The 20,051-nt window shown below is 50.5% G+C and overlaps 1 protein-coding gene across 1 annotated transcript; it reads right to left on the reverse strand.

The window, feature by feature from the left end:
- Positions 1–106: 106 nt before the first annotated feature.
- On the reverse strand, positions 107–19,807 carry KLHL40 (kelch like family member 40). Its single transcript, XM_001916486.6, has 8 exons — positions 19,671–19,807; positions 18,841–18,949; positions 5,787–7,040; positions 4,310–4,470; positions 3,924–4,031; positions 3,613–3,798; positions 1,588–1,734; positions 107–663 (listed from the first exon to the last, which is right to left on the reverse strand). Exons 3-8 carry the CDS (start codon positions 6,939–6,941, stop codon positions 552–554), a joined length of 1,869 nt encoding a protein of 622 aa, XP_001916521.3. The 5' UTR covers positions 6,942–7,040; positions 18,841–18,949; positions 19,671–19,807; the 3' UTR covers positions 107–551.
- Positions 19,808–20,051: the final 244 nt, after the last annotated feature.

A 20,051-nucleotide genomic window follows, 5' to 3' on the forward strand; every position in this document is an offset into this window, starting at 1 on the left:
GACACCCACATGGAGGGCAGAGACCACCAACCTTGGCAACCCAACACCTGAGCATTGAAGCCCCAAATCTCTAAACCACCTGGTCACTGACTCTTGGAGCACCTGATTCCAGACCCAGAGCCACTTGCTCCGAAGGCATTTTATTCTTCTTACAGAAGGAGACTGATCCATGCTGCAGGGTGTTCTTGATGGGGACACTCCCCATCCGACAGGTGAGGATACTGAGTCCTGTGGGAACTTTACTGGCACACACAGCCAGGCTGGGGCTGGACCAGAACATGGCCTGGGACACCTTACTGTGGTTCTGGCTCGTGAACCAAGAAGACCAGGGGATCTGGAGACACCAGAGAGGCCTAAAGTTTCTCATCTCTACCCAAAAGGCTAGGACTGGGCAGTTGTTTTCTTTTCCTGGCTGAAACAGCCCCTTGGGTACCAGACAGGATCCAGGTGGGCTCTGGCCTCACCCAGCCTCCTCCCTGGAGCCCCCAGAAGCCCAGGCCTGTGTGGGCTGCAGGATGGGAGAGGTGCTTAGTTCATGCTCCCAGGGCTGGTCACATCTTGGTCAGACGCAGCACGTTGAGCCGCACAGGTAGGAAGGTGGCACCAGCGGCGTAGGCAATCTCCCGCAGGACGCCCTCCCACTTCTTCTCATCCTCATTATATCTGGGGGTGGGAGGGAGTGGGGACAGGGATGAGGAGCTTGGTCAGCAGAGGCCAGAGTGGGAGCCAGCAGGGAGGGGTGGCTGGGTACTATACGCCCACCTTGGGGCGTACCCCCCAGCCACAGGCCCATCTCTGAGAAGGTCTGCTCCTGGAGAATACCCATGATCCGGGAAAGTGGGCCTCCCACAAGGCCCACCCCCAAAGAACACCCACCCCACATTCCAGGAAGGGCCACCTCTCAAGGAATCCCACCCTCCTTGGAGTCCACCTCCCTCCAGGAAGGCCTACATCTCCCAAACCCCCTCCTCTTGAGAATTTCTGTACTCAGCACTCCAAGAAGTCCCCCGGACTCCCACTCTCCCTGTGGCATGCTCTCTGAGGCTGCCTGCAGTGGAGTGGATAACTGAAGGCTCTGAAGGTGCCCCAGGTGGCCGAAACCTCTTCCCTCCACCCCCAGGAAGGAACAGCCATGGAAAGCAATGGCTCTGAGAAGCTGGGCTCCAGCTACTTCTCAATCTTGGCCTAGCTCTCCCATCCAGAGCAGGCATCCAGGAGGGAGGGGAGAGGAAAGGCCTGGCTGCCTCTTCAAGGCCCCCCTCTACTCCCTGGGACCTGTTTCCATAGGTCTGTGCCCTAAGCTTGGGGTCAGCTCCTGACTGTGACAATGTTGATGCCCCACAGTGGGGCATGGTGCCATATGTGCAAACCTAGACTTTCCCAACCAAACCAGAGAGAGCCCTCCAGTTCTCTCTCTGGGGGCTGAGCAAGGCATGTCTGCCGTCCCTGCCCCACAGGACTCCCTGGAAGTCCTGGGTCAGCTCTGCCCCTGGGTGAGCTTACCAGGCACCTCAGTGCCTGGCCACAGTGCTGGGGGCCATCAGCCTCACTCATGATTCCCCCTCACCTCCCTGGGGTTGGGCTCACCTCCAGATGTCATTGAGCTCCGTGGGAACCAGCTCCCCAGACTCAGTCTCCAGTGTGGCAAAGCCGCCGATGGCATAGAGGGTGCCCGCCAGGCTGACCAGGCTGAGCGAGCTGCGCTCCTGGGGGAAGGCCTCAAAGGGTGCCCACCTAGCAGGGAGGAGGGGGCATGAGGAGGTGCCTCACCTGGGGGCCTCAGTGAGCCCGGTGACTGTCCCACCTCAGCACCCACAGCTTCAGCTGCACCCCCTGGAAGTCCGAACCCCAGGCACCCACGCTCTCGGCACAGGCTACTGTTTCCTGACCCTCTCAGGAACGCCCACTGGTCTCTGCTTCCCCATTCTCTTGCCCCTCCCATTCCCCTCCATTTTCCCCTGTCATTCCATCCAAGCTGCCCAATGAAATCCACCATGGATCTCCCCCATGTCCCTCCTTTGCTCCCGAACTAATTCCCACTTGCCAGCTCAATGCTGGTGAATCCCCATCCCCTTGTGTTCCTGCCCCGTCCCTCTGCTCTCCTTCACAGCCTAACTACTCTCAAGGTGTCTTCACTCCCCTCTCCCGGCTCTTGAAGTTGGCCCTTCAACCCCGCCCTCCAGAACTGCTCCCAGGTGTGCAGAGCTTTGAAATCCAGGGCTCACGGCACACACCTCTGCTGACGTGACTTTCTTCACGTCCCACCTCCCTGGCCTCACCTCCTCAGATTCCTTCCTGGATGATGCATCTGCTCCCACCAACCCTCAGGGCTTGGGGCTCGCCTTCTCCTACTTACACCCTCTCTCCTGAAGGAGCTTGTCCCTCTGTGTACTGTTGACCCCCAGACTTCTCCCTCCAGTGCAGCCCTCTCTCTGCCATGGTGGGCTCCTCCTGGATACCCCCAGGCACCTCAAATCCATATGTCCTAACTGGACCCTCACTTTTCCTATCCAACTCCAATAGTTCTCCAAAAAATGACCCTCCACCCTCACTCAGAAGCATCCACTTCTCCCTTTTACCCCCAACATCCAATCAATCGGCAAATCCTATTTATCTCCTAAACTCTTGCTACTCAAATTGTGGACAATGGACCAGCCGCATCAGCATCACCTGGGGGTTTGTTAGAAATACACTCTTAGGTCCCTACCCAGACCTGAGAACCAGAATCATCATTTTAACATGATCCCCAGGAGATTTGTGTGCACATGAGAAGCCCTGGCATGTCTTTCTCCACTGCATCCCCTCTGCCCCATCCCCGCTGTACCCTCATCTCCACCCCACCATCACCTCTTGCTATGCAGCTGCATCCCTGCCTCCTAGGAAATCCCTAATCTGTTCTCCACATCAGCTGTCATGAAGTGTCTTAGTAAAACACAGATGGAAGCTTAAAACCAGTCAGAGGCATTTCATTGCCCTAAGGATAAAGTCCCTCAACCCTGCTGGCAGCTTCTTCAGCCCCAGTACCCCCACGCCACCTCCCTTCGCCCACCACACTCCATCTAACCTGAACAATGCCCTTTCCTCCAGTGGGCTCTGTCTTTTTTCTCCTAACTGCCTCGGAACCAGCTTTCCTTTGCCTGGGGCCTCCTTCTCCCACCACCCCTTTTGCTGGTTGAGTTCAACTGGTCCACTAGCTCAGTGTTCTCTTTCCTGACCTCCCACGGTTAGGGAGCTTCTGTCTTGTTCACCACTGCATCCCTAGCACCAGCCCAGTGCCTGGTATGAGTCTCTGAATGAGGAAGCTGGCATCTCCTGCCCCACTCCAGGGAGCTCTCTCCTGCAGACCAGCCTGGCCACACCCTTGCCTCACCTTGTGGGGGAAGCCCACCTCACTGCTGATCAGAGAGGGGCTATTTCTGTGCTGATGTCCAAGCTCAACAGCAGAGACCTTGACCAGGCCAAGACCAAGACGGGCTTCAGTTCCTGACAGGGCAGGCACAGAGGGCTGACAGTAGGCCCAAAGCCACACAGGCAGGTGATTAGGGTGGGGCCCTTGGTCCCTGGCTGTCCTGCCTGGGGAAGGGAGGGAGGAAGGGAAGCAAGTGGCCATACTTGTTGTCTGCGATGCTGTACACTTCGGCTGAACTGGTCAACCCTGTGTCTGTGACCCCAGCAGCAACAAAAATGCGACCGTCATGGATGGTGGCCCCAAAGAGAGAGCGGGCAGTCTGCATGGGTGCCAGCTCCTTCCACTCGAACTTCTTAGGGTCATAAACGCACATCTTATTCAGGCACTTCCTGTGGGGTGGGGGGCAGTGAATGAGTGGGAGCAAGCTGGAGCAGAGCCACCTCTCCCTTGGCCCAGTCCCTCCCGCTCTAACCTACAACCCTGCTGCTGCACTCACTCAAGGCCCGAGCCTCACCTGTCGCTGCCTTTGCCTCCAATGACGTAGACAAGATCCATATGGGAGAGGACCGCGTGGCCATACACGGCATAAGGCAGCGGGTCAGATTCGCCCCATTTGAACGACCTGGAAGGGACGACAGCAGAGCGAAGCGCCCGTCTCGGGCGCGTGCTCAGTCTCTATGTCTGCATTCACCCACCCACCCAACACATAGTCGAGGTGCACCGATACATCACCGGACTCCCCAGACCTCTCAGTTCCTGGCTCCCACCGCACCTGTCAACCGCCCCTCCCCCACCCCGCCCGCCTCGGCCGCAGTCCGCGGCCTCTGGCTCTCTCGGCGCCGGCTGTCCCGGCCCAGTCCCGCCTCCAGGCTCCCGGTCCCGCCCCCGGCCCGCGCTCACTGCCGGTCGTAGCAGAGGACCGAGTCTAGGCTGCTCTCGCCGTCCTTGAGCTCTCGGCCGCCGACCACGTAGATGGCGTTGAGAGCCTCGCCCAGGCCGAAGAGGCAGCGCGGCGAGGGCAGCGGTGGCATCCCCAGCCACTCCGAGTCCAGGTGGTCAAACTGCGGGCCGGGCGTCCAATGAGCCACTGCCCCCCACAACCCAGCCCCAGCCCAGACCCCTCCGGCCGCCGGGGTCACAGAGGAGTCCAGGCCTCCAGGTAGGGCTAGCACCGCCTGGAGATTGTCCCGGGAGACAATGCCCCTCCTCCCACCAGGCTGAGGACAGCCAAGGGTCCCTGGAGGGAGGTGCCCGGAGACCACCATTATAGCACCGTGATGGTGCACCGCGCTCAGAGCAGAGAAGGGGCGTCTGAAAGGCAAGTCCAGCTGCAGCCTTGGTCCCGCCCCAATACAACTCCCGAACTGAGGCCTGCTGTCCTCTGTCCTGCACCTCATCCCACCACACAGGAAACTTCCAAATACAGCCCTGCCACTCACCCCTTAAAATCGATGGTGTAAGTCTGCGGCCCTGTCCACCTCCACAGTCTTATAATAAGGGTACTAGTGGCTCATCCTCTTGGAAAGTTTTCTGAGGGCTGAACACTGCGCTGAGGAACACTATAACCATCATTTAACCTTCAAACAACCTTATCAAGCAGGAAGAATAATGTTCCCGTTTACAAATGGAGGCCCAGAGAGAATAAACAGTGTGCCCACGATGTGCCCTGGCTGGTAACTGGTGGAGCTGTACCCCCGCCCCCCCACCCCAGCTTAACCCTGGCACCAAGCTGCCCCACACTCCTCTCACACCTGGTCAGGCCTCACCACTCACTAGCTCATTCCTGTCTCTGTCCCTTGCTCACCATTCTCCAGCCAAAAACACCAACACCCTCCCCTTCATGTCTCCAAACTTCACCCAACTGGCAAGGCTCAAGCCTACGTAGCCAGTCACCAGGAAGCCATTTCTGCCTCCCACAGTCACATTACAACTTGGACTGGACATCCTACTCTACTGGGCCTCAGTTTCCTCATCTGTACAATGGGAAGACTAGGCAGGGTGGTCCCTTTGTTTGGGGTACTCTGTTCCACATTCCTGGCCTCATGCAAAGGCCTCGCCCAGGACCCCTACACTGAGCTTGCTCCTCCTTCTCACTGTGCCTGACCCCAAGCCCTGTGCAGGGCTAGGGCCTCCAACAGGTCAGACGATCCTGGGGCTAACGTCCCCCTGAAGAGACACCAAAGTTATGCAGCGCATCCACTGCCTATAACTCTCTTCAACCTTCAGGCAAGCGGCTATCAGTCAGCTTCCCTGGTCTACACCTCACCCTAGACCCAATGACTTTCCTTAACAAGTAAACACAGCACTGGGCCCCAAGGCTACCCCCCAGGGCCCGGAACTCAGCACTGGCTGCCCCCTCCCAGGGCTGGCCAAGCACCTGCAAGAAGTAAGCACTCATGGGGTCCTCTTTGTTGTCCTCGTTGTAGAAGAGGCCCCCTGCCACGAAGACCTGGTTTTCCTTAGTCACCAGGCTGACGTGGTTCTTAGGGATCTGTGTGGAGAGGGAAGCACAGTAGCACTCATTGGCTGCCGGATCATAGGCCACGGCCCCCTCCTCACTGATCATGAAGATGAGGTCCTGCAGGAACATGCCAAAGCGCAGAGTGTCATTGAGGATCCCTGGTAGCACACGCTCGGCCTCCTCCTCGTCCTCCTCTGCCTTGGCATCAGCTGTACCCTTGTCAGCCGCCTTGGCCCCGGCTGCCTCCTTTCCCTTCTTCTTCTTGCGCAGCACGGTGAGGCGGCCCTCGTGTGCGTCCTTCACCATCTGCACCTTGCGCAGCAGCTCGGGCTGGGCGCGCACGAGAGGGTGGCGCTCCACGCGGCTCTCCAGGAAGGCACGCGGCAACAGACGGAAGCGCACGCTCTCGAAGACGGTGGGCAGTGCGCGCTGGCGCTCGGCCTGCGCCTCCGCGTCGCCGCTGCTCGCCCACCGCATCACCGCCTCGAACACGGCCTCTTCCTTCTCCACGTTGAGACCGTCGCTGGAGATGATGGCGATGAGCTCGTCGGCCGAGAGCCCGAGGAAGTCTGCGTCGCGCGCCACGAGCGAGAAGCGCGCGCAGATGAAGTCACGGGCGGCCACCGCTAGGCGCGCGCAGTCGAGCAGGAGGCCGAGGCGGAAGACAGCCAGGCAGTTGGAGAGACACAGGCGCTTCTGCAGGAAGGACACGCAGATGGTGAAGATAGACGGGATCTGGAAGCGGTGCGCCGCGGCGAACAGATCCTGCACGCTCGCCTCGTCCAGCGCGATCTCCGACGTGTACAGGTAGTGCAGCACCTGGGCCACCACGTCCGGGGACACCTCCTCCAGGCGCAGCTCGCCTGCGCGCTCTGGCTCGGCCAGGAAGCGCGCCCGGAAGTAGGGGCTGCAGGCGGCCAGCACCAGGCGGTGGCACGGGAACTCGCGCTCACCTACCCGCACCACACAGTCGAGGAACTTGCCGTGGTCCAGCATGTCCTTGAGCCCGTCCTGCAGGAGCGTCTGCTGGTACAGGCGCTGCTCCTCTGCCTGCTCCAAGCCCAGCGCCATGGCGGGTGGCCTAGGGTGCAGCGACGGTGCCAGGGGCCTCCTCTCGGTCCTCTTCTGCTTTGCTGTTGGGTTGCTGTCTGCGCAGCTGTCTTCACGGGGCTATATATAGAGGAGGACCGGGCCCTGTAAGGCGAGCTGCCTGGCCTCCTGCACATGACGCAGAGGGGACAGCTGGGTAGAGGCCCCCGTCCCAGAGCAGCCTTAACTCAGCCCCTGGAGGTTCATGGGACGGGGTGGGGTGTCTGGGCCGTCCCGGAAAGATGAGGGCCACCTCTGCCTCATTTCTAAATGGAGCACAGTGAGGCCTTGACTGCATTCCTTAGTTGGGCAATGCCCCTCAGGGGAGGGGACGACCCAAGCTCTGCCCCTCAGTCCAGGGTGGGGGATGCATTGGAGCCCCTCTTCCCGGTCTCCCCTCCTTCATGACTTCTGGGCCTTTCTGTCTGGGTGCCTGGATCTTCCTCCCTGGGGTATATTCTCAGTCCAGCCCTCCCTGGATACAGTGTGCTAGGGTTTCCTGCTCAGTGAACTTGAGCCTGGCATTCACTCACTGGGGACCTTGTTACCCCATCTTTAAAATGGGAAGAACTTCCCCCCTTTCTATCCGAGCTCTGAGACCCTCCTTGGACTCTGTAAGAAAGCACCTTAGGTAAACAAGACCGCCCCTTTCCTGTGGGGCTTTGGGCAGGTCAGATCTCTCTGTGGAGCCTCACTTTCCCTTCCTACACAATGAGGAGTGGAGGAGTTAGACTCCGAGGGCCTCAGGTCAGTTCTGCTGAGGTTCGGAAGCACTGGGGGTCTGCATTCCTGGGAGTACGCTGTCACAGGGTTTTAACATGGTGAGGAGTCAGACACGCTAGGAAATTAATTTCCTAGGATTTGACTATTCTAGGTCTTTAAAGCCCCAGGGTTTTAACATTCTGGGGGAGTGACATTCTGGATTCTAGTGTTCAAAAATTAACACTCTGAGTTTAATATTCCAGGACTTAGCTGTCTGTGATCATTGTTCTTGGTCCATACTAGGATTGACCTGAGCCTGCCTGGCCTTGGGGCCCCTGCACACTGTCTAACATCTAAGGGGTCAGGGTAGAGGCCCAGGACAGCCAGTCCTGATGCCCACCCTGCTCTCGACTCCTGAGCACCCTCCCCCCACTCCACGCACACATCAGCCTCAGCCACCAAGATCAGCTTGTTTCCAAAGTGCCAGAGGCTGCAGCTGTGGGTTAAATTTAGCACCCAGGACACTGGTGTGAACTGTTATGGGGCGTTCTCCCATCATTCCTCTGAGTCACTTGCTTATAACCTCAGGGTTAGGGGGTCGGGGGATTGGAGAGGGGACCTCAGGCTGGGCCAGGACTGAGTCACCTCCCCTTGCGTGATCTCAGCAATGTCCCTGGCTGTCCTTCCTGAGCAGTGCATTTGATCAATGCTTGTTCACCCCATCAGCAGGTCCCAGAGAGCACAGCACCCGAGAAGGCCAAGGAGATGGTCCTGCCCGTCTTTTGGAACAGACAAGGAGGGCAAGGGTGGGCTTCCAACCCAGCCCTGCACTGCAGGGCATTTCCAACAAGCCCCTTCACTGAGGAGACCAAGCTCTGAGAGGCTCAGAAACTTGGCCAAGTCACACAGCTGGCAAGTGGCCGAGCCCAGATTCAAAGCAGATCTGTGCTCCTCCAAAGACTGTGGGGATCCCTTCCTACCTTGACGCTTCCCACAAACTAGCAAAAAATGTCCGGTTATCGTCGTCTCCTTTTCCAATGACCAGGACAGAAGGTCCTCACTGAACAATTAACTTATATTTATCAAATGACTCAGTGATGTATTTTTAGATTATGATGAATCCCCTAGTGCTCACTCCCGACCAGGCATTCCACGAGAATAATTTATATGCGGCTCATTCATTCATCAAGAACCTACTGTGCACTGCTGTCAGTGCTGAGGGTTCAGCAGTGAACACATTAGACAAGAATTCTGGTCTTAATGGAGCTGACATGTGGGGGGAAGGGAGCAACAGTAAATAGTGATACGGGATGTCAGATGATGGTAACTGCTGTGGTGACAAGTGGCAGGGAAGGGGGTATGGGAAGTGACAGGTGGAGGTGGTAACAGTTTTAAATGGGACAGTCAGGATGGAATCAGTGAAAGGACTCCATCTGAGCAGGTACAATTCATGGGAGAGGAGGATCCCAGGCAAGGGCACTGCCTGAGCAAAGGCCCTGAGGCAGGAGAGTGCCTGGCATGTTCCAGAACAGCCAGGAGGCCAGCGGGGCTGGATCAGTGAACGAGGAGGTGAGTAGGAGGAGATAGAGCAGAGAGGTAAGGATGGGGGAATCATGTAGGGCCATGGGGGCCAGCATATGGAGTTCGGTTTTTCTCCTCAGTGAAATGGGGAGTCACTACTTATTTTTTAATTATAATCATGAAAAATGCAAACATATATAGAAGTAGAGAGAATAATATACTGACCTCCCATGTACCCATCACCCCATTCAACAACTATCAAGTCATGTCAATCCTGTGTCATCTCTGCGCCCCCGCCCCATCCCTGTGAATCATCCAGGGTGGTGCCCAGGGATTGGATGTAGGTGTAGGAGAGAGGGGGAAAAGCAGGACTCAGTGGCTTTTAGTTGAATCAAAGGGAATTTGTCATCTCACTTTATCCTTTTAACTTTTACTCATTTAATCTTCACACCAAGGTTATGAGGTAGCTATTATTTTCCCCATTTTACAGAAACTGAAATTTAGATAGCCAGCAAATAGGGATCAGCCTTATCATGTTTTTTTAAAACAGCTTTGTTGAGGCATTAATGACATACAATAAGCTGTACATGTTTAAAGTGTACAATTTGATGTTTTGATGTATGTATACACACCCAGGAAACCACCACCACAATCAAGATAGAGAATGTGTCCGTCACCCCCAAAAGTTTCCTTGTGCTGATTTTAAGTCCCTCCCTCATGTCTTCCCCCAGCCTAAACCATCACTAATCTGCTTTCTGTCGCTGTAATTCATTTGCATTTTCTAAAGTTTTATATGAGTGGAATCATACAGTATGTTCTCATCTTTTTGGCCTGACTTCATTCACTCAGATAATTATTTTGAGCTTCATCCAGGTTGTCTACTCATGTTCTGCCTTCATCAGGAATCTTAGCACATCACAGGGGTTATTTAAGAGAAATGACAAGTGAAATTTTTGAGAAAACTTACACTGATTTTGCCAAGGTCAGAGAACACCCCTTTCAAATGTGCCAAGAAACACAACAAAGTCTGCAACCCTCCTCACATGAGCAGGCCCCACCCAGATGTAGGTTCCAGGCTGTCAATCGGCTGTTGATCATTTGCTTGAGTAGCTATGCTCTCTGTCCATACATGGCAGACATTTGTGGCACACCTGGTGGCCTCCCCACATCTCCTAATTAGTCTTTCTATGTTCGGGGCAGTTTCCAGATCAGTAATGCTTCTCTGAGATAGAAATCAGAACTTATTTTCCCAGCTTCCCTGGGGACGCAGACATGTGACTGCGTTTCACCCGTCAACATGCACCCCTCCCAAATTTCAATTCAGAAGAGGAAGCAGGAGCACGCAGAATCCATGTTTTGGTGAATATGGCTGACAGAAAGCACCGTTAGAACGTCTGGAGTCCACTCCCCACTGTCCACTGTACGAGCTGCAGGATCTGTCCCCACTGGCTGTGGTTTGGGCCTTGTCCAGGCTGTGTGGCCCACGACCCTGACTCTTGGGCTCTCCTGGAGATCCCATGATCTGTCTAATTCCAAACCAGCCCATGAGGATTCTGTGGTCTGCTGCTAAGAAGACTGTGTGACAGGGAAATTCATTCCAGGACTGCTCCACACCACAGGTGCGTGAGGGTGGGCTTGAGCAGCTGAGAGTGTTTCTGATGGTCGGCTTGCTTCCTGACTGACTTCTGTATTAAAGGTGGCCTGTGCTGCAAGAAGTCGAGATGACAGAAACGCCTTCATTTAACATAGAGGAAGGAATCCAAAGACTTAGGGCAGTAGGAATGTTGGAGTGGGTTTACTTTGTGTGTCACTGTCATCAGCCTCACCTTTGTTTGCTGAGAGGGCTTAGAGGACACTGTCACCTCACATGGAAGAATGTGTTGGTGAGGAGTGCTGGCAACTTTGACATGTGCCATGGTGGCCAAGGATGTGAGTGGGAGCCGCTCCCTTTGAAACCTCCTCCCTGATTCCAGGAAGGATGATGGGATCTGAGAGGTGGCAGAGGCCAAGCCATGGCTCATAAGTGCCAAAGGCAAGATGGGCGTGGTTACTGTAACAGGCAGCAGGACTGGAGTGGGTGGCAATCAGATGGTCTGATGTACGGGATCTCTGGGGGTGCTAATGGATTGTGAATTTCCTAAGATTGAAATAGATGGGTACCCTACTAAAGTCCTACTGATAAGCATTCTGAACCTGCATTCACCTCCCCGGCCTGCCACATTTCTGCTAACCCCTCCACTCATGGACTTAATGCCATGTTCATGTTCATGGAACCCTACTCAACACTGCTTCTGACCCAAGATCTCATTTTATAGCAAGAGAAGTGAGGCAAGCCTTCCAGGTAACAATGGCAGATTAAATGCACACATGTACTTTACTTCCCCCTGAAACCTCACTACAATTAAAGTAGAGGGATCAAAAGCAAAAAACATCTCGAAGAGACATAGCATACAACATTACTCCACAGGGACATAACTTGAGAAAGCTAAACCCTAAGTCAGCAACGGGAAACCCAGATACAACTCTTATATCCCTCCGAATCCCCAGGAAAGATCCAGAATTGGAACCACCAAAGATACCTTTGAAGCTACAAGGGAAGGCTGAAATTTGGAGGATTGGTTGTAAGATTCTTTAAAAAGCAGTTAGACACAAAGAACACCAGGCTCATCTGGGTGGAAGCCTAAGGCTTAGTTTCTGAAGATAAAGCAGAGGACCCTTGATGGAGGGACAGCCGGCAGAGCTGAAGGTGGCAGTAGCATGTGAAAACTGGGGGATTAAGATCAAGTCCATATCCTAAATGGAGAGATAGAGAGCCCCTGCTCCTACTCAGCTCCCAGAAGGCTGGAAGACCACCTGTGCCCTCCAAACTGGGAATTGAAATTGGGGCATCTGACAGCCCAGGAGAAAAAAAGAGGGACCTCAAAGAAATAACCCGGTCAGATCATTGTCCAGTAAAGCCCTGCAATTAACAAGTCCCTTCATGCATGCTGAGTTTCCAATGGGCTTTTTGGTGCTCCACTTTTAAAAAATGATTGAATAGATGATTTCTGGTCTAGTCAACATGGGACTTGTTTCTCCCTGTTCCTCCCTGTTAAGTAAAACTATAAACCATGGAAATAATGCAAGAGACAATCAAAGCATATCTCTGCAAGGTGGTAAAGGAATGACGAGTTGGTTTGGGATTCTAAGAATGAATGAACAACTCAGCAGCAGGGTGTCTTACACACGCCCACCCAACCAAAGAAGCCCCAGGCCTGGTGTTTCCCAACCCCAACATAGCAACAGAAGATAGCTCAAGTAGGCTCATTCCTCTTGCAAACTGAACGAGAGTCCCTCCTACAGCACCAGGCGAACCCAGCACTACAAGCAAGGGGGATTAATCAGGAGCCCACTAACAACAAGCAGCTGGGGGAAGCACTGGCCTGAGACCCTCCTCCCCTGCCGAGAGACACTGGGCAGCCTGGCTTGGGTAACCTCTCTGCTCTCTCAGGCAGCAGCAGCAGCAGAAACAGGTGGGAGCCCCAGCAGCACCAGAAAAACCAACCAGATGAAAAACAACACCTCAGAGCAAAGCCTCTGAAAATTAAATTGTCATTGGAACCTCAGCCCACAAAAGTAAGCCAGCACCTGTGTGCTAAACCTAAACAGGGCAACTGCCTGTTACAGAAAAAGAACCAAGTAGAACCCAGAGTCTTCTAACATAATAGCCAAAATATCCAGGATACAATAAAAAAAAAAAATCACCCATCATAATAATAACCAGAAAAATCACAACTTGAATGTAGAAAGAATTAACTGATGCCAACAATGAAATCAATCAGATGTTGGAATTATCTGGTAAGGATTCTAAAGCAGCCATCATAAAAATGCTTCAGCCATCACTTACCAACTCTCTTGAAACAACTTTTAAAAATAGAAAATCTCAACAAAGAAATAGAAGTTATACAGAAGAACCAAATGGAAATTATAGAACTAAAAAATACAATAAGAGAAATAAAAGCTTGCTGGATGGCCTCAGTAGGAGAAGGGAGATGGCAGAGGATAAAATCAGTGTACTTGAGGACAGATTAATAGAATATACCCCATCTGACTAACAGAGAGATAGTAGAGTGAAAAAAAATGAATGGCATCTTGGGTCCATGAGACAATAATAAAAGATCCAGCATTTGTATCTTTACAGTCCCAGAGGAGATGAGAAAGAAAGTGGGGCTGAAAGAGTGACTGAAGTAATAATGGCTGAAAACCCTCAAAATTTGGTGAAAGACACAAACCTGAAAATTCAAGAAGCTGAGTAAATCCCAAACAGGATAAACCCAAAGAAATCCATCCAAAGCACATCATAATCAAACTTCTAAAAACAAAAGACACAGAAAAAGGTCTTGAAAGCAGCCAGAGAGAAACAATACATTACCTACAGGGGAACACCAAATAAAATGATGGTGGGTTTCTCATCAGAAGCCACAGAGGCCAAAATGTAGTGGTACAACATTTTTCAAGAGTCGAAAGGACTGTCAGTGGCAAATTCTGTATCTGATGAAACTATCTTTCAGGAATGAACGGGAAATAATCCCAGGGAATCTACAAAAAACCTCCAGGAACTAATAAATGAGCTCGGCAAGTTGGAGGGTATAAGATCAATACACGAAAATCAACTGCATCTCCATCTACTGACAGTGAGCATGTAGAAACTGAAATTTAAAACTTAATACCATTTTAGGATATGACACCAAAAGCATAGGTAACAAAAGAAAAAATAGATAGATTGGAATACATCAAAATTTAAAACCTATGTACATAAAAGGACATAATTGACAAAAAGGGCAACCCATGGAATAGAAGAAAATATTTGCAAATCATATATCTGATAAGGGGTTAGTATCCAAATTATATAAAGAACTCCTAAAATTCAACAACAACAAAATACCAAACAACCCAGTTAAAAAATGGGCATAGGACTTGAACAGACATTTTTCCAAAGAAAATATACAAATGGCCAATAAGCACGTGAAAAGATGCTCAACATCACTGATCTTTAGGGTAATGCAAACCAAAACCACAAGATACCACCTCTACTATCAAATGAATGGCTACTATCAAAAAACCAGAAAATAACAGGTGTTGGCAAGGATGCGGGGAAATTGGAATCCCCATGCACTGTTGATGGGAATGTAAAATGGTGCAGACACTAAGAAAAAACAGTATGACAGTTCATCAAAAAATTAAAAATAGAGTTATCATGTGATCCAGTAATCCACTTCTGATTTATACCCAAAGGAATTGAAAGCAGAGTCTCAAAGAGATATTTGTACACCCATGTTCACAGCAACTTCATTTACAACAGCCAAAAGGTAGAAGCAACCCAGATGTCCATCGACAGATGAATGGATAAATAAAATGTGGAATATACATATATATGCATACAATAGAATATTATTCAGCCTTTAAAAGGAAGGAAATTCTGACGTATGCTACAATATAGATGAAGCTTGAAGACATTGTGTTAAGTGAAATAAGCCAGTCACAAAAGGACAAATATTGTATGATTGCACTTAGATGAGGTACCTAGAATAGTCAAATTCATAGAGACAGAAAGTAGACTGGTGGGCAAAGGGGCAAAGAGGAGTGGGGAGTTATTGTTGAATGGGTACAGAGTTTCAGTTTTGCAAGATGAAAAGAGTTCTATGGATGGCGGGTGGTGATGGCTGCACAACAATGTGAATGCACTTGATGCCACTGAACTGTGCACTTAAACACGGTTACGATGGCAACTTTTATGTTATGTGTATTTTACCACAATTTTTAAAAAGCACACACACACAGAGCCTTGACAGTCCCATGACTGGACTTGACTCTTAGAGAATAAAGTAAATGAGCATCTTTTTAAAAAATGTAAAACAAAACTATAAAACTTTTAGGAGAAAAATACCCAGGAGAATATCTTTGGAATTTAGGGCTAAGGAAAGAATTCTTTGACTCAACACCAAAAGCATAATACATAAAAGGAAATTTTGATAAATTAGTCCTCATCAAAATAAAAAACTTTGATCTTCACATGCAAAAGCCCGTGTGAAGAGAACACAAGACCAGCTGCAGACTGGGAGAAGATATTGGCAATATCTAGACACACAAATAAGTCTAAAAACTCAACAGAAAAACACGAAACATTCCAATTAGAAAATAGGTAAAAGACCTGAACTGATATTTCATCAAAGATGACATACAAATGCAAATAACCTCCTGAAAAGGGAGGTTATTAGTCATCGGGGAGCTACAAATTAAAACCACAATGAGATATTACTACACACCTACCAGAGTAGCTAAAATGAAAAATAGTGACAACACCAAAATGCTAGTGAGGGTGCAGAGAAACTGGATCACTCATCCATCGCTAGTGGAAATATGAAATGATACAGGCTCTGTAGAAAACACTTTGGTGGTTTCTTATATAACTAAACACACGACTGTTACACAATTCAGCAGTTGCCTTCTTGGGCATTTACCCCCAAGGAGTTAAAAATTTATGTTCATACAAAACCTGTACATGAATGTTTATAGAAGCTGTATTTATACTAATGAAAAACTGGAAACAGCCTTCTTCTCCTTCCATGGATGAATGCAGTACAGACAAACCATGGAACACTGCTCAGCAATGAAAAAGAATGAACTGTTAACACACACACACAGGAACTTGGATCAAGCTCTGGGGAATTAGGCTGAGTGAAAAAAGTCAGTCCCCAAAGATCCCACTCCATATGTTTCCATTTATATAACATTGTGAAATGACAGCATTTTATAAATGGAGAACAGGTTGGTGGCTGACAGTGGTTATAGGGACAGAGTGGGTGGTGGGGGGCAGAGTTGTGTATAGTTATAAAAGGGCAAGAGAGGAATCCTTGTGAGGATGAAACAGTTGTGTCTTGACGGTGTATACATAAATCTACACATGTGCTAAAATTCTATAGAACTAAATACACACACAAATTAGGACAAGCAAAATTGGGGAAATCTGGATAAGATTGATGGATTGTGTCAATGTCGATATCCGGGTTGTGGTATTGTAGTAGTTTTGCAAAATGTTACCATTGGGGGAAACTGGGCAAAATGTACAGGAGATCTCTCTGTGTTATTTCTTACAACTGCATGTGAATCTATAATTATCTCAATAGAGTTTTCAATTAAAAAAGATCAAAGATTACCCAACATTTAAGGAAAGTCTCTAACATAAAATACAGAAGAAAAAATAAAAGGAAACCAGAGGAAACAAACCAACCAACAAAAAGAGCAGGAAGCAGAAAAAATTCAAACATTGGTATTAATAATATCATCAGAAAGATAAGATACTTACATTATAAAAAAATAAGTACTATGAAAAAGCAACTTCCAGAGAACAAAGAAGAGCTTTTGGAAGTTAAAAAGTATAAAGGCAGATTCTAATATTTGATAGAAGAGTTGGAAGATAAATTTGAAGAAATCTCCCAGAAAGTAGAACAAAAAACGATGAAGAATATGAGAGATTAGCTAAGAGAATTAGAGAGCCAGCCCAGAAGTCCAATATCTAAATAAACTTAAGGGAGAGTTGCTTAAGAGAAAACAGAGAAAAACTTAGGGAAGGAACTGTTTAAAGCTGTAATTCAAGAGTGTCTCCCAGATTGAAAGGGCTCAGCAAGTATCCAGCTCAAAGGATGAGAAAACTCCCACACCAACCCAGGGATCCTCTTGGGTGATTCCTGTTGCCCCAAATTGAGAGATAAAAGACTATAGAATATATTATTCAGCCATAAAAAGGACTGAAATAATGATACTTGCTACAAAGTGGATGAACCTCGAAAACATTATGCAATGAGAGAGAAGCCAGACACAAAAGGCCACATATTGTGTGATTCCATTGATACGAAATATCCAGAACAGGTAAATCCGTAGAGACAGAACACAGATCCATGGTTGCCAGGGGCCAGCAGGAGGGGGAATGGGGAGCCACTGCTTAACGGTTATGAGGTTTCCTTTTGGGGTGATGAAAATGTTTTGGAACTAGATAGAGGTGGCGTTATACAACTTTGCAAATGCACCAAAGGTCACTAAAGTTCACTTTAATGTTTAATGTCATTAATGTTCACTTTGAAATGGTTAATTTTATGTCATGTAAATTCCACCTCAATAAAAATATTGAAAAAAGAAGTGGGCAGCAAGAGCAACCCCATACCATAGGACCATCAGGCGCTCCTATCTTTCAAGACTGCAGACGTGAGGCACCCTCCAGGAGAGTTCCCATGACCTTCTGGGGTGCTGGCTGAGGGCAGGGGACTGTCAAAGGGGAGAGCAGGAAGAAGTCATCAGCACCATCTTGACCTCATGACTGGTGGCTGAACAGGGATGGGAGCATCTTCCTGTCTTCTTCCTTGCTGGGTAAGATACATACATAAATTCTAACTAGTTTCCTCCACCCCCGATTCCCCTTCTATTTTGTAAAGCGTCCGGTTGATGTCGGTTACATTTACAATACAGTCTTTATGTGTCTGAACACCAAAACGGGATCACAACCGAACAGGAAGAGAGTGGCTATCACTGCAGATCCTGATTTGGGGCTAGACGCAGTCAGTAAGGAGAAATGAGGTCGGCCCCTCTAGGAAGAGGACAACACACTTTTATGTGGATGAGGGCGACTGTCGAGAGCATTTTGTTGTTCTTGTTGAATGGAAGAAGGTGCATGTTGCTTTGGACAGTGAAGGGATAGATTGTTAACTCAGAGTTAACTTGTTAGGCTTGGAGAAGTAAAGCAGCTTGTACGTGGCCAGAAAGTGTTAGAACTAGGATTTGAACCCAAGTCTGTCTGATTCCGAAGCTACTGAATGATGCCACTTCCCACGTTCGACTCCTCTGTGTCCCCTCCACTCAGCAGAGTTGGGTACGCAGCAGGAGAGCCTGGCAGTGGATGGAGAACCACGGCTATTGTTGCAAACAACAGAGCCCCCTCTAGCTAATTTAAGCAGAAAACAATTAATGAAAAGGTGTTAATTAAATCTCCAGGAAACCCAGGGACTCAGGCTCTGGGCTTATTCACTTGGGAACAAACCCAAACCATCCTGTAGGACTTGCCCCAGGGGAGGTATGGCTGCTGCCCCAGATGGGAACTAATGATGCTGACGGCTGCATACTAGAAGCTCTGTCTCTACTGCCCCCTAAAGCTAATCACCCCCCTCTGCCACCTTCATAAAGTACTGGAGTCTACGTAGCGCCTGCTTCCTTGCTTTCCTCGCCTCTGAACCAGCCTTGCATGGGTGTGTCTAATTGGCAGATCTGGGTCACCTGTTTATTCCCTGGCTGTAAGGGAGGCTGGGAAAGCAAGTTATGTTTTCTACTTTGGGCTGATGAGACTCACAATCAGAAAAAGGCTGTCCAAACCTGCTGGGTCAATGAGAGAATCTTTGTCAATATAGAGATGCCAGAAGGTCAGAGCAGCCTGTAATGGTGAGCCACACATGGAGAATGGCTGCCCTGGAGCTTTGCACAGACCTACTGGGTGTTGAGCTACTGAGGTTTGTGCTTGTTTGTTACTACAGTGGAACACAGCCTCTCCTGACTTATTCACCAGTCACAGCTCTAGAAAGTCACATAATCAGGGGGTAAGCCCAAGGGCACCACCAAACCAACGGGGCATCACCTGCTCATCTCACTGGCCCCTCCTGTGCGTCAGAAGGAAGGAAGCCCAGCTTTCTCCAGGAGGCGGGTGCCGCTCTGACCCATACTCCAGGACGTAAGGTGTCAGTGTGCTGTTTGGTCCCAAAGGGCAAAATTGGGGAGAGTGAGTGTTCCAGAGATGCCAACCATGGTGCCCACCACCCAGGGCCCACAGCCACCCAGTGCCCTCTGCCTCACAGCCTAGCATGACACGTGCCCAAGACTGTCTGGGTGTGAAGTTGGAAATGCTTCGAGACTGAGGGAGGTGGGGTGGGGCTGAAGGAAAAGGATGTGTAGAGAGGTGTCACGCAAACAGATGGGTACCAAAAGGGAAGAGAGCAGAAACAGAGAAGCAGAATTCCCACAAGAGACCAGGGGAGCAGCCAGGCCCTCAGGTCTGTCAGCCAGCCCTTATTTTAGGGTCACCTGAGTGAGCCCCTGTTCTTGTCTAACAAGTGGGACTGTGTGGGTAAGGGGGTAAGCCCAAGGGCACCACCAAACCAACGGGGCATCACCTGCTCATCTCACTGGCCCCTCCTGTGCGTCAGAAGGAAGGAAACCCAGCTTTCTCCAGGAGGCGGGTGCCGCTCTGACCCATACTCCAGGACGTGAGGTGTCAGTGCAGGTGTCCACATCCTAGGAACCTGCACCTCCTCTCTGGCTGGTTAACAAATCCCCCCACCAGCCTCCTCTCCCACTCAGACCCCTCCCCATGTACCTAGGGCTAAGTGCCACAAACACAGGGGCCTCGTCCACCATATATCCCCAGGGCCTAGAGTTCCACCAGCACAGAACCAGTGCACCATATGTTACCTGCACAGTGAAATAATTCTCAGAGGTTCCAGGGCGAGCCACCTGCTCCCTCCTTGGAGGCCGCTACCTGTCTTCCATCTGAGCTTTTGCCCTCTCAGGTGCTCAGTCAGCATCTCTGATATCTGGCTCCTTCAGACCTCCCCTGCCTGCCGAGGGAGGGATGAGTCCTTATAGCTCATCACATCACCACGCCCCGCGCCGCCCCCCCCACCCCCACCCCGTGCAGAACGCAGGAATGGGAGACGCTGGTCCCTGCTGTTCTGTGGCTATTGTCCAGGTGCCTGTGGAAAGCCACACCTGCAGGAGCCCTGGCCTCCTGTGGGCACTGCCTCAACCTCAGCAGCCCAAGGACCTCTCCTCTTTCAAGCCGTTTCTGCATTC

This window comes from Equus caballus, chromosome 16 (assembly GCF_041296265.1).
Source record: "Equus caballus isolate H_3958 breed thoroughbred chromosome 16, TB-T2T, whole genome shotgun sequence".
Lineage (NCBI taxonomy): Eukaryota > Metazoa > Chordata > Mammalia > Perissodactyla > Equidae > Equus > Equus caballus.